General features: G+C 43.7%; 1 protein-coding gene across 1 annotated transcript in view; it reads left to right on the forward strand.

Moving 5' to 3' along the window:
* The window catches only part of ATXN2 (ataxin 2), a 44,015-nt gene extending 32,583 nt beyond the window's left edge, over window positions 1-11,432 (forward strand). Inside the window, exons 18-21 of the mRNA XM_008940108.1 lie at window positions 5,033-5,178; window positions 6,034-6,261; window positions 9,680-9,848; window positions 10,769-11,432. Coding sequence (XP_008938356.1) covers window positions 5,033-5,178; window positions 6,034-6,261; window positions 9,680-9,848; window positions 10,769-10,797 — 572 coding nt within the window. The 3' untranslated portion in view covers window positions 10,798-11,432. The remainder of the gene's footprint in view (window positions 1-5,032; window positions 5,179-6,033; window positions 6,262-9,679; window positions 9,849-10,768) is intronic.
* The last annotated feature ends 742 nt before the right edge of the window (window positions 11,433-12,174 follow it).

Raw genomic sequence — 12,174 nt, forward strand, 5'->3', positions numbered from 1 at the left:
AAGGAAGGTTTCTGTAGAGTCACTTTGCGCCACCGAAGGAGTGCTGTGAACACTGAACAATGTGCATGGCCATTATTGTAAAGAGAGTGGCTAGATGAGGGCTCCTGGCTGGTACGTAGCATCGGGTGCTTCCTCCTTGGCAGATGAACCTTCTCAGTCAGGTTGGGTGGTGGTGCTGGTGACCTGCCTCAGTGTGAGCAGCGGGGTGTTCTCCGTGCCCGCAGTTCTCAACAGCTAATCCAGGCCAGTGGCGTACTGGGAAAGGCAGATCACTTAAAAATACTGCCTTGTATGTTGGTGTTTCATCATAGCACTTTGAGGGAGCTGGGTTTTTGGGGAGGTGTGGTTGCAGGGTGTACTGTAGCTGTCACCCAAGACCTGGGAAAGGAGAACTTGCAGTTTCAGGATATTTTCATACTTGCTCCTGTCCTGCAGTGAGACTTGTTGCTCTCTTGGTGTCTGTCTGCAGCGCCGTGCAGCCTCTGCCAGTTACTCCTCTGGGGATTTTTGAGTTAGCTCATGCAAGAGGGCTGTGAGAAATCCCAGTCATTCTCCAGAAATCTCCTGTGGAACAAGCTTCCCCTGTTTCTTGTACAGAAATGGTTCTGTGTGAACTAGTGTAGGATGCTGACCTGCCCTGTTTTCATGCGTCTTGGTTTGGTGCACTGAAATAACTTTCATAAGCTCGTTCCTTTCATGGATAATCTTTTAAGTGAAGTCCACTCTACTTATGTAAAATGACTTCTTTAAATGTGTGTATTATGAAAGAAACATTTGCTATTTCTTTGCTTCCTACCATTCAGGTCTTTTAAATGTAGTTATCCTCACCATCTTACTGCATCTGGCAATACTTTTGAAGTTTGTTCACTGGTCAGTTCTTGCAGATAGGCTCTTCAGTGCATCTTTGGATGATGACCAACGATGACCACCATTGACAGCATTGAAATTCCTACCAGGGAAAATACCAAATTCCATGATATGTTTTTTTGCACAAACCCTTGTCGCTGGGAGTTCTGCTGGGTTTCTGCTGCTCTGACCTCTTTTTGATTTCAGCTTCTTCTGTGGGTTTGATGGCTGACTACCACTCTCTTGGAAAAACAGGTGGCACTTTTGTAGAGTTGAATCCAGTAATTCAATCCATCTGGTATTTTTATTCCCTTTGTTACTGCATCATTTCTCTTCACTGTGTATCTGTGCAAGGTTAGTGCAGTTTGGTAGTTCATGGTAGGAACCGACTTGATCAAAAAGATGCTGAGGTGAAGCAGGTTAGCCCAGGGAGTATTTCTGGGGGAGAGGAACTTAAAGGGTGAGAAAAACAGTGTGTTTGTGCTGGAATGAGCTGAGGTTGCTGGCAGCAAGGAGATAAGTGGAGTTGTTTTGTCCTTTCTCAGAGCTTTCTCAGCACTTTCTTGGATACTAGGTGGCCATTTGGAAAATCTCCAAAGTACTGATGATTGGGGGAAAATGTTGGATAATTGGTGATTATGGGTTTGTTTTTTGTTTTTTTTTTTGGTCTTGTTTCATCTCCTGTCTTATCTTGTTTGCTGTTTGATATGTGTAGTGAGTTGTTTGGATGAACAGGCAGAAGTTCTTGGAAAAAAAGTCCCAGCGAAAGTGCTTTAGTTATGGCTAAGCAGGTGAATTTCTCATGGCTGTTTTGCAAGACTTCTTTCACAGGCTTGCTAGTCTCACAGATTTCATTGGCTTGTCACAAACTATTAATTCTACTAGCTAAACATGGAAAACCTTTCACTTTTCTAGAGTTGAAGTTTGAACTCTGGTTTTGAACCAGCAGAGAGATCTGTGCACGTATTTCAGGCTTGCTGCCACTCGACCTGAGCTGCTCTTGATTTGTATGCAGTATCTGTACAGGATTTAGATAAATGTCCAAAGAACATTTTCTGAAAGGCACTTTGGATATTACTATTAAAAGATAATTTGCAGCAGCATCTGAACTAATTCTAACCAAACTCACAGAGCTTATTAGAGTAATTTGTTAAAGACAAAATGGGGGAGAGAAGAAGCCAGGCAAGTAAAAACTCTTCAGTATAAAAAAATCTGGTACTTTAAATGCAAAGCTATGGATAGAAGATATTAGAAGGTTATGGAAGAGCTGCTACTATGACAAAAACTTGATCCTCCCACTACTTCTGTGTCTGTTCTTTAGGGTGCTATTCCTCAGTTTAACTGGTTTCTTAAGAGAGAAATTCATTCTTCCTTGTGAAGTTTTATTGTATAACGTGTCTGCTTCAGAATGACTTAGTTTATTATTCTCTTGACTATAAAGAAATGAAAGATGAATTGCATAAATGGTTTAAGGGAGTACCACATTATTTTGGGGACTCTTAACAAGTAATGTGGCAGGATGTGGGAAGCCTTGAATGTCTTACAACTTGGAATTAATTTCCATATACGTTTTAAAACCTCTTGAATGGAGGTTGAAGTTAATTTGCAGTCAGATGTGCCAGCTCTGTGGCTGAGGCAGCGGGCTGGGAGCTGAGGAAGATTTCTGGGAGCATGCCCTTTGGCAAGCAAGTCAATCCCTCCATGCATTTATTTCTATTACTTTGACAGAGATAATAACTTCTGGTCTTCTTCAGAGTGTGGCTAATAATGAGGTTGAGAAATTTTTCTACTGTAGGAAGCTTTAAACTTCCTACTGTAAAAATGATGAGTGTTTCCTTTGATAATTTTCACATGCTGCAAGGAGTGATGTTTAAAAGTCAGAAGCACGGTGAGGATGCTGCTACAAAGTAAATTTTAATAGTGATATGGAAAAAAACCCAACTTTTTGCATTTGAAAGCATTAACAGAGTGCTGTGGTGGAAAGTACTGGTAGTTTTGCCAGCGTGCATAGAAAATATTGAGGTGTTTTCAAAAGCTCTCTCCATCAGAAATGCTCATGGTGTGTGAGTATGCTCACACACTTGAGCTGAAGTACACGTAAATGCTCCTCCATAGGTATGCTAGGATCAACTGAGGCTGCAAGAATTTGGGGTTACAGATGTATAGGAAGTTCATCTGCATTAATAGCCTCAAATTGTAGTGCACATGACTGTTAAAGACTGTTTGCTCAGTGAAGGTTGAGCAGAGCTTTCAAGACAGCAGAGAAGGATGAAGTTAAATGTGGTAAGCTGTTACTTTCTAAAGCAGAGACCTTCATAGTGGCCTGTAGAGAAAAGATATCAAAAATATTTTAAAAAAAAATCAATTAGGCAAAAAGATGCTGTCTCTGTGTATTCTAGTGAGCTTGAATTTGTTAGAACTAGTATTTGTCAGCTTGATAGCAAGCCAGGCTGGAGGAAAACAAACACTTGCACAGGGTGGTAGCGTGTCAGGGCTGGTTAGCAGAGCACAGTAGGGTTGCTGTCTTTTTGAGACTTGCTTTTTTGCTGAATAATATTGTGCTTTCAGATGGAGCTCCAGTTTTGTCTGTTTTCTCCTCCCATCTTTCATCCTTTACATACTCGGGCAGTTCTGTGCATTCATAAACTCAGGGCCCAGCACAGTGAAACTCTTCAGAAGCTGCAGCAAACAGTTACTTGCAGAAATAACAATAACACACATCACGGGCCCTGAACCCCTCAGGCAGGAGCTGCAGCATTACAGTTGTGCTTGAAGCCTCTCCCTGTGCTGCCCTGCTTTTCAGGTTTGTTCACTAGGGCAAGAACAGGCCACCAGGAAAGCCATTGCCCCTGAAGGTGTGCTGCAGGCAGGCACTGCATCACCCTCCAGTTGTCCTCCAACACCAACCCTGGTACAAAAAGCTGTCACCTGAGCAGCAGTTCACTTCAATCAGAGCAACAAAAAGGTACCAAAACAAAAAAGGAGCAGTTGCAGGGAAGATTCAGGAGCATGTTGATCGTTTGCTTTGACTGTTTTGTCTGTTGTCAGCAAAAGCAGGCTCGGCCTTGCCCTGCTGTGATGCTGGAGGGAGCAGCACCTTGGCTCCTGCACAAGCTCCTGCACAAGCCTGCTTGCACACTGGGCTAACAACCAAGGTCTGACAGCAGTAGAGGGAGATAGACAAAGCATCTTCATCTTCTTAGGGTCTTGCTTTCCACCTGCATGCTTTGTCTGTAAAGGCAGAATGGCTGTCGTTATGGTTTTTCATACATAGATTCCCTCAGAAGTTTTTAAAAAAAAAAACCCAAAAGGATTTAGCACAGCCCCTTGGGAAGCAGAACAGAGCAGGACTCTTCAAAGAGAGACTTGTTGGTGTTTGTTGTTGGAGACTGGTATGACTGTAGAGACAGATGTGGTTTCACTGGTGTGGAAGTTCTGTGTTGTTAAGTTTTTTCCTTGTTTGGAATTTTGTACCTTATTTGCTGCCGTTTCAAGGCATTAAGACTCTTGGCAATGTTGAGAAGCTCCCAGAATGGTGGTGATGCAGAACAGACTCAGTGGTTGGCCTTGAGGAGAGAGGCAAGATCCGTTATTTTAGTTGAAGAGATGGACTTCAGCAAAAATTTCCTGCTCAAGCAGCCTCAGTTTTGTCAGTTTTGTACATCCTGTGTGTCCCTATAGCTCCTAAACACACATGCAGTGTTTATACTTTACACTGACTGTACTGTGAGCAATTTCCAGAAGAGTAGCATGGTGAGGTTAGCCAGGTATAAGGCCAAAGAATTTTTTGGATGGTGGAAATAAAAATGGCTTGTAACTCCTTTGAATTCAGGAAAAACTAAATTTGTATGAAAATTATAAATTTGATATTCTAAACTGATCTGTTTGACAAAACAAAAGATGAAATACTGCTTTTTTCTATGTAGTATCTGTTACATTGTCAAACTAGGGAAGATGAACTGTCTAATTATGGTTATTTATAGACTTCCCTGCAAAACCAAACTACACAAAAGCAAGGTAAGATACTCAGCTATTTGCAAGATAAATACTTTTTTTTTTTTTTAGAAGGGGGAGGGAATATATTTACAGTATGTTTGAGAGAGAGTGAAGTCTTCAAGTGCAGATGGTGACTTGCTGAGAAGCGTGTTCTGTATCTGTGATTAAATCCTCTTCTTTTTCATCCTAGTTTCCACTGGCTCACTTGCTCAGCAGTATGCCCACCCTAATGCTACCCTGCATCCGCACCCTCCGCATCCTCAGCCTTCTGCCACCCCAACTGGGCAGCAGCAAAGCCAACATGCTGGAAGCCACCCTGCTCCTAGCCCCGTGCAGGTAACAGAGCTGAAGGGAGTCAGTGGTTTAACCATTTCACATGCTCTGCTGGAAGGTGGTTCAGCTGTCTGATGCCTAACGTTGATACTGCTGATTTCTTTGAGAGATAAAATGGTGGGATGGGTACATTGTGCAAACGAACTGCCTGTGACAGATCTCATGAAGGACTTCCCTAGAGTCCCCTCACTTTTCTGGAAGGAAGGAAGTAGAGCTCTATAATTTAATTTTTTCTCTGCTTGCAGTGGCTAGGACTTGAAGGTAGGAGGGTGATGACACTGTTAGATAAGCTACCAGGGGTGTTTGTGGCAGTCCCTTTTCCTTAGCAAGGACCAGTATCAGAGTCTTCTGATACTCATTTCTTCTGCTTCACAGGGGATGGGATGTAGCTTGTTTCTGTGCTATGGTTAAGGAAGGGTTGGAATTTTGTCACAGCTTTAATATGAGTGCAGTTAGAACTGGAAATAGCAAATAAATGCTGAGAAGTGTTTGTCAAGGACAAGGAAACAAACCAGGCCTGTGATAGTGCTGCATGCCTTAGTCACCTACTGGTCATAACTTCAGGTGGCAGAGTGTAGCTGGGAAGTACATCCAGCTGCATGGTCGCAGTGCTCCTTGGTTTTACCTGTCAGTCTGAGTCTGAGTTTGCCAGACTCCTTCTCACATGACTTTCTAGTGCAAAGTGAAAATGAACTTGGTGGAATTGCCATGAATTTCCTCGTGACCGTAGGTGTGGCGAGCCTTCGATTCACTATTAAGAGCAAGCCTGCAAATCTTTCTTAGGCTAGCTTACAGAATAAACATGTCTCATTTCTAGACCACGACCTAAATGATCTTCCCTCTGTTTTCTTTTTGCAGCATCATCAGCACCAGGCTGCTCAGGCACTCCACCTGGCCAACCCCCAACAGCAGTCGGCGATTTACCACGCAGGTCTAGCTCCAACCCCTCCTTCCATGACGCCAGGCTCCAATACGCAGTCTCCACAAAATAGTTTTCCTACAGCACAACAAACAGTCTTCACCATTCATCCCTCCCATGTTCAACCTGCATATACCAATCCGCCACACATGGCCCATGTCCCCCAGGTAAACACAGTTTAACAACCTTCAAGACTAAATGTCTTAATGCCACAAAGTTAGGACAGTCGGGCCTGCTGAAGTGATTTCCATTCTGTCACCTCTCAGCATAAACTACCTGTTGTGTTATTTAGGTTTCTGTCTGTACATTGCCTTTAATTTAGAATTTGACAAGATATTTGGACCTCAGCTTCCAACACCCAGTGCATCTGCAACTGTAGTTTAATGAAGACATCTTAAGCTGGCACTGCTACTGAAAGAAATTGAGCTGTCCTCCCAGTTCCCGGCTCCCATCCTTCTCCTGCCCCACCATTCCGCTCACAGAACTGTTTGGCCATGCAGCAAACCAGACTGGGGACGTGATTCAGCTGAAGTGTGCCTCCCCTACCCCCCATTTTAGGCTATTTCTCAGCCAAATCAGTTCACTACTCGGGTTCACTGCATGATCACAGGAAGAGCTGGCATTCAGAAAGGTTGGAGGTGAGAGCTGAGCGGAGGAAGGCTGAATTGCTGCTTTTGGTGGCAATTTTAGGCTCTGTGTGGCAGTCAGATCTATACGAGTACATCCAGTAAAGGATATGACACAGGATTCCTAGGCAGAAGGAAGGCACTGCAGTGGGAGATGGGTGAGATTCAGTTCAAATGACTGCAAGACAATCCTTGCTGAAAGAGAAAACTGTGTGCGTGTGTGTCTGTGTGTGGTTCCAAATGAACTGCTTATGCAGAAGACTCCCAACCATTGTTGGGCAACTTAACAACAGTCCTTACTTTAGGATCAGAAACCCACTTCTCTTAACTGCTCTCTTGTGGTCAACTCACTGTAAAAAAAAAAAACAACAAAGGATTTGGGGAAGGGGAGCACATGATTGATTAATAAAGAGCTCTGCATGAAGCAGTGTTACAAAGATTTCCTATGTTTACTAAATCTCACGGATTTAGTGTGCTTTGTCAAGGAACAGACAGTTGATCAGTAATCTGCCTGCACAATTTCTTCTTCAGACCAAGTACTTGGTGTCTGGCTTATGCCTTCTCATACAGGATAACAATAGTTTGGGATATCGTGACTAACTGTAATTAGGGAGGTTAGTCTAATAGGTGTCCAGTCCCTTGCAGCATTCTGATAAAATGTTTACTTTGGTCCCTGGGACAGTCAGTTAAGCCAATGGATGAATAGTTATTTAGGAATTGTTTTACTGATGTTGAGGTTTTTTTAGCTTTTTAATTCTCTTAGGCTTTTAATTTTTCTGCTTTTGTACTGCGGGAGGATAAGGAGAGGATGTCCAGACCTGATTACTGCTGGGGCATCTTGCCACGTCCTCCCAGGCTCTGGTTTCTGCCAGAAACAAGATCCTGGCTCTGCTCTGGTGTGGTGGCACTGGTCTGAGTCAACGCCTGGGCTCTGGAGCTTCTTGGCCACCTCACACGCAGCCCTTCGGCAGGGTCTTCTGCAAGCTCCTGGGTCAGTGACACGTTCAGTGCCACGCCTTGAAACCCAAAATGTGTTTGGTTTGGGGTCAGCTGAAAGGCAGAGGTGTCCCTGAGTTGTGCTGGGCACGCCGTGGCCGGGCCCGTGCCCGCCCTGGGGGTGCCACCGGCGCCTTCCCCGCTGTGCCACAGGCACTGCACAAGCAAACCTCCCAGACTCAGACACGACTTGCAGTCAGAGCTCACCACTTGGGATTTTTTAGCAGTCAGGCAAAGCTTGCCTTGCCCTTGATTTTTTGACTTCTGCAGTCTTTTCTGCTGTAATGTTTTTTTTTTAGGATGAAAACTAGCATCTATAATCCATGATAGTTACACCAAACTAAAGTGACTTCCCCCAAATAAAGTAGTTCCCTTGAAAATCTCTACTGAAGGAGAAACTGCAGTTCTGTAAGGGATTCTGAATGCATGTAATTATTCCATTGTGGGGAAGTTAATCACTGGATTTAATAGTTTCTTAGCAGCCTCATTTCCAACTTGTGAAGACAGCTCTGAAATGCCGTGTAGCAGGAATTTCAGCTCGGCTGACACCAGGGGATCAGTTGAATTTCCCTTTAGGTTATCAGATGAATCTTGAGCTGTCAGATATTTCACTTGAGAAGCAGTTCTTGAACGTTCATTACAGAGTACCACCAGCTGCCAATTTGCAAAGTGTTTGAGCCACAGCAGAAAATTTTTATCCAATGTGTGTATTGAATCCAGCTGCTAGATGAATGGCTGCTTTATGATGATGGCTGCTATAATAGCATGTTTGTCAAAGTAAAAATGGTGCTGATCCTGAAAGGTATTTCTGTTTCATGGCCTTATCTTTTAAGCCTTTTTTAGAGCAAGAGTGAGATTTGAATTGCAGTTCCTGCCTTTAAAGGCTTCTTGAGTGCTACTAATACAGTACAAGTCTGATAAAGAGTTTGAGGAATGTCTGTGATGAGTCAAGTAACCCTTTTGTCTTTTAAGAAATAAAATTGGAGCCACTATCTGCTATCTGTCTTTACTGGCATGTGAAACTTGGAAGGCTGCAGTTACTGCACCGTAGTGCTGTCGATGGGATATGGTAGAAGGACAAAGCAAACCTTAGATACAAATGCTTTTCTTTTAATTTCTTTTTTTTCAAGAGAAACCCACTGAGAGCTCTGAGAGTTCCTTAATGTTTTGTGCTTTTAAGAATCTAGTGTTTACTAGCTTATTAAACAGAAAAAAACCCCTGATGTTCTCTAGAGTCATGAACTGCTCTGAGCTAAAGAAGCCAACTGACAAGTTACTGAACTCGTGTGCCAGAAGGTGATCAGCCATCGTGCAGATTAATCTCCTTTTTCTGCTGAGACTTAGCCATGATTGCTTAGATTACACAAGACCCTTACCCGTGATGAGCTTAACTGGAAACAGAACAAAGCTGACCTAACAGTGTAGAGGGGTGAAATCCCTCCTCTTGGAAGGCCTGCTCGGCTGAACCTGTGGGCACAGGTCGCTGGAGAGAGAGCGAGGAGCCACGAGCGAGAGCGGGGTGGTGTGAGGAGCAGCTGAGGAGGGGACACCAGGCTCCCCACAGAGCACTGGGCCTGCCTGAACCCGCTCTGCCCTCTGCCTAGGAAGGGCTTTGATCTGAGTCACTCCCAGAGATGTTTTGAAGATTTGCTGAGGGTTTTTTTTAATTTCAATCTCCCGCTGTTTAATGCTGGCAGTTTCTCCCAGCGCTCGCTGTCCGAGTGGCTAAAATTGAGACTGTGACTCAGAGCCAGCAGTAAGGATTTGAACCCTTTTTTATTATTATTATTTTATTTTTTTTGTTTAGTTTTTATTTTTGCATTAAGATCTCTGACTTAATCTAGTTAAAAATAGAGGAAATCTCTGGATTTACCGGTACAGCTGGCGAAAACTTTGAACAAAGTCATGTGGCCAGGAGTGATGCCTCCTTGTGACCATTATACTAAAGAGCTCTTTGTTTCAGGCTCATGTACAGTCAGGAATGGTTCCTTCTCACCCAACTGCCCATGCTCCAATGATGCTAATGACGACACAGCCACCTGGTGGTCCCCAAGCCGCCCTCGCTCAAAGTGCACTACAGCCCATTCCAGTCTCGACAACAACACATTTCCCCTATATGACGCACCCTTCAGGTGAGGAGTGTGTGCCTGGGAGACCTGCACCCTAACTGAGCCAGGTCGGAGTAGTGAGGAGAACTGTTTGTGAACCAGATTTGGGGGAAAAAAAAAAAGAACAACCAGACAAAAAAAAAAAGAACAAAAAGACGACTTTAAGATGTCCTTGTTAGAGCGGCAGGCTGCTGATGGCAGAGAGTTCCTGCATTTGTGCTTTGGGCCAGCCCCAATGTGAGCCTAGCTAAGTGCAAGGTTTAGCTAATTGGACAAGATTTAGCTAATTTAGCCAAGATTTTGCTTCTCTCTGGCTGAAGGAGAGAAGTGGATAACGATGCGGACACTGGCGCTGTGGGACTGTTCTTCCAGGTTTTGCCGTGGGGGATGGACTCTGTGTAGCCTGTTGATAATGATCTGGGGGGGGTTATTAAATTTAAAGTGATCAGTCTTGAGGATAGGAGTAAAAATGTTGCTTGGGGGTAGGGTTGTTAGACTCCTAGTGATGGAGGTAAAGTGACAATGGGAGTCTAATGTGTAATTCAGAGTTTTGGGGGAAAAGTAGGTGTTGTATGACTTCTTTCGGCTTGAAATTGAACCTGACCTAGGGTTGCATTATTATTCATTTCCAAACAGCCTCTAAACTTTTGTGGTGAAGTCGTTACCTGATTTTGTTTCTTGGGGAATGTGTGAGCAGAACCAGGCTGCTCTCTGAGGGTTTAGCTAGAGGAAAAAGAAAAGAAAACAAACCAGCATCCAAAGGACATCTTGATATGCAGGGATTTGTTTTATTCTCAAAAAAATAATAAAAAAAAATTTAAAAAACATTAAAATTTTTAAAAAAAGACAAAGTTCAGCTCAGTAGTTGTCCTGTGACCACTTTACTAGCAAACTGTTGTGTGGCTTGCCAATTTATTATTTACATTTGAACTTTTTTTTTACAGTACAAGCCCACCACCAACAGCAGTTGTAAGGCTCATCTGGAATAACTGAAAGGCTGGATACCTTTTGTAGGCCAAATACCCTCCTTCTACTGCTTCTGCCAACTGGAAGCACAGAAAACTAGAATTTCATTTTATTTTTGTTTAAAAAAAAAAAAAAAAATTGATTTCTTGTAACATCCACTAGGAATGCTAACAGTTCATCTTGCAGTGGGAGAGATTCGGACTGAGTAGAGGCATTTAGGAACTTGTGGGCTATTCCATAATTCCATGCACTGTATCTGAGTCCTGCAAGTGCCCCAACTCTGCTTGCTGAAAACTGGAAGTTATTTATTTTTTAATGACCCTTCAAAGTTATGAACTCATCAGCTAGCAAAAGAAGTAACAAGAGTGATTCTTGCTGCTATTATCACTAAAAAATCAAGACTTGGAGATCCCTTTTACTTCTAACTAAACTTGAAAAACAGGTTCAGTAAAAAAAAAAAGAAAAAAAAAAATTCTAATCGTCAAACTGATGAATTATTATTTATAAATCACGTTTGATGAGAGAATCACTATCGTGAGACAGTGATGTAACTTTTAAGTTAAGAAAACTTTTACTTTGTAGATAATATAAAATAAAAACTTAAAAAAAAAATTAAAAAATAAAAAAAGTTTTAAAAACTGACCTCCTCCAGCCTTCGTGTCGTGTTTTTTTGCTTCGCTGTGCTCGCCAGCTTTCAACCCCAAAGGGAGGGGCAGCAGGTAAGCTGTGCCCTGTGTCTGCTCCTGTCTGTGACCCCACCACCACACCAGATCCCTCCACAGCACAAAGATCCACCACAGCACAAAGGGAAGGTTCCAAGAGCAGAGGTTTGTGGCAGTTTCTAACAGTTCCCTGCGCTCGGGTCGGGTCCCTGCTGCCTCAGCACCTCATGCTGAGATCTCACAGAAGATGTCCCAAGGGACCTGGAGGCTTCAGATGGTGGAGCCAGAGGAGACGTGGTGCTGCTGGAGAAGGAAGAGAGGAAATGGGGGTAAGGATTCCGTAGTGAAAACGTGGGCAAAAGGAGAGGAGAAAGCAGTTCCCTGCTTCTCTAACCCACAGGCTGTGCCCTTGACGTTCATGCCCTGCAGGTGGCCTGTGCTGCCTGACCCAGGGGGGTACTGGTTAAACTGGGATATAATGCACTTGCACTTCAGAGGCAGGACAGGCAGAAATTGCACAAGGCTTCACAGACAGCAGTTAACATCACACTGTGGCTTGATAAAAAACACAGGAGAATCTGGCCAGGCAGGGTGGATAAGCCTAAGAGCAGGTTCCTGCACCTGGACCACGACGAGCCCCTGCAGCTCTCCAGGCCTGGGGAAGAGTGGCTGGAAACTGCCCAGCTGAGAGGGCTCTGGAGATGTTGGTCAACAGCAGGCTG

Source organism: Merops nubicus, unplaced genomic scaffold (assembly GCF_000691845.1).
Source record: "Merops nubicus isolate BGI_N331 unplaced genomic scaffold, ASM69184v1 scaffold20265, whole genome shotgun sequence".
NCBI lineage: Eukaryota > Metazoa > Chordata > Aves > Coraciiformes > Meropidae > Merops > Merops nubicus.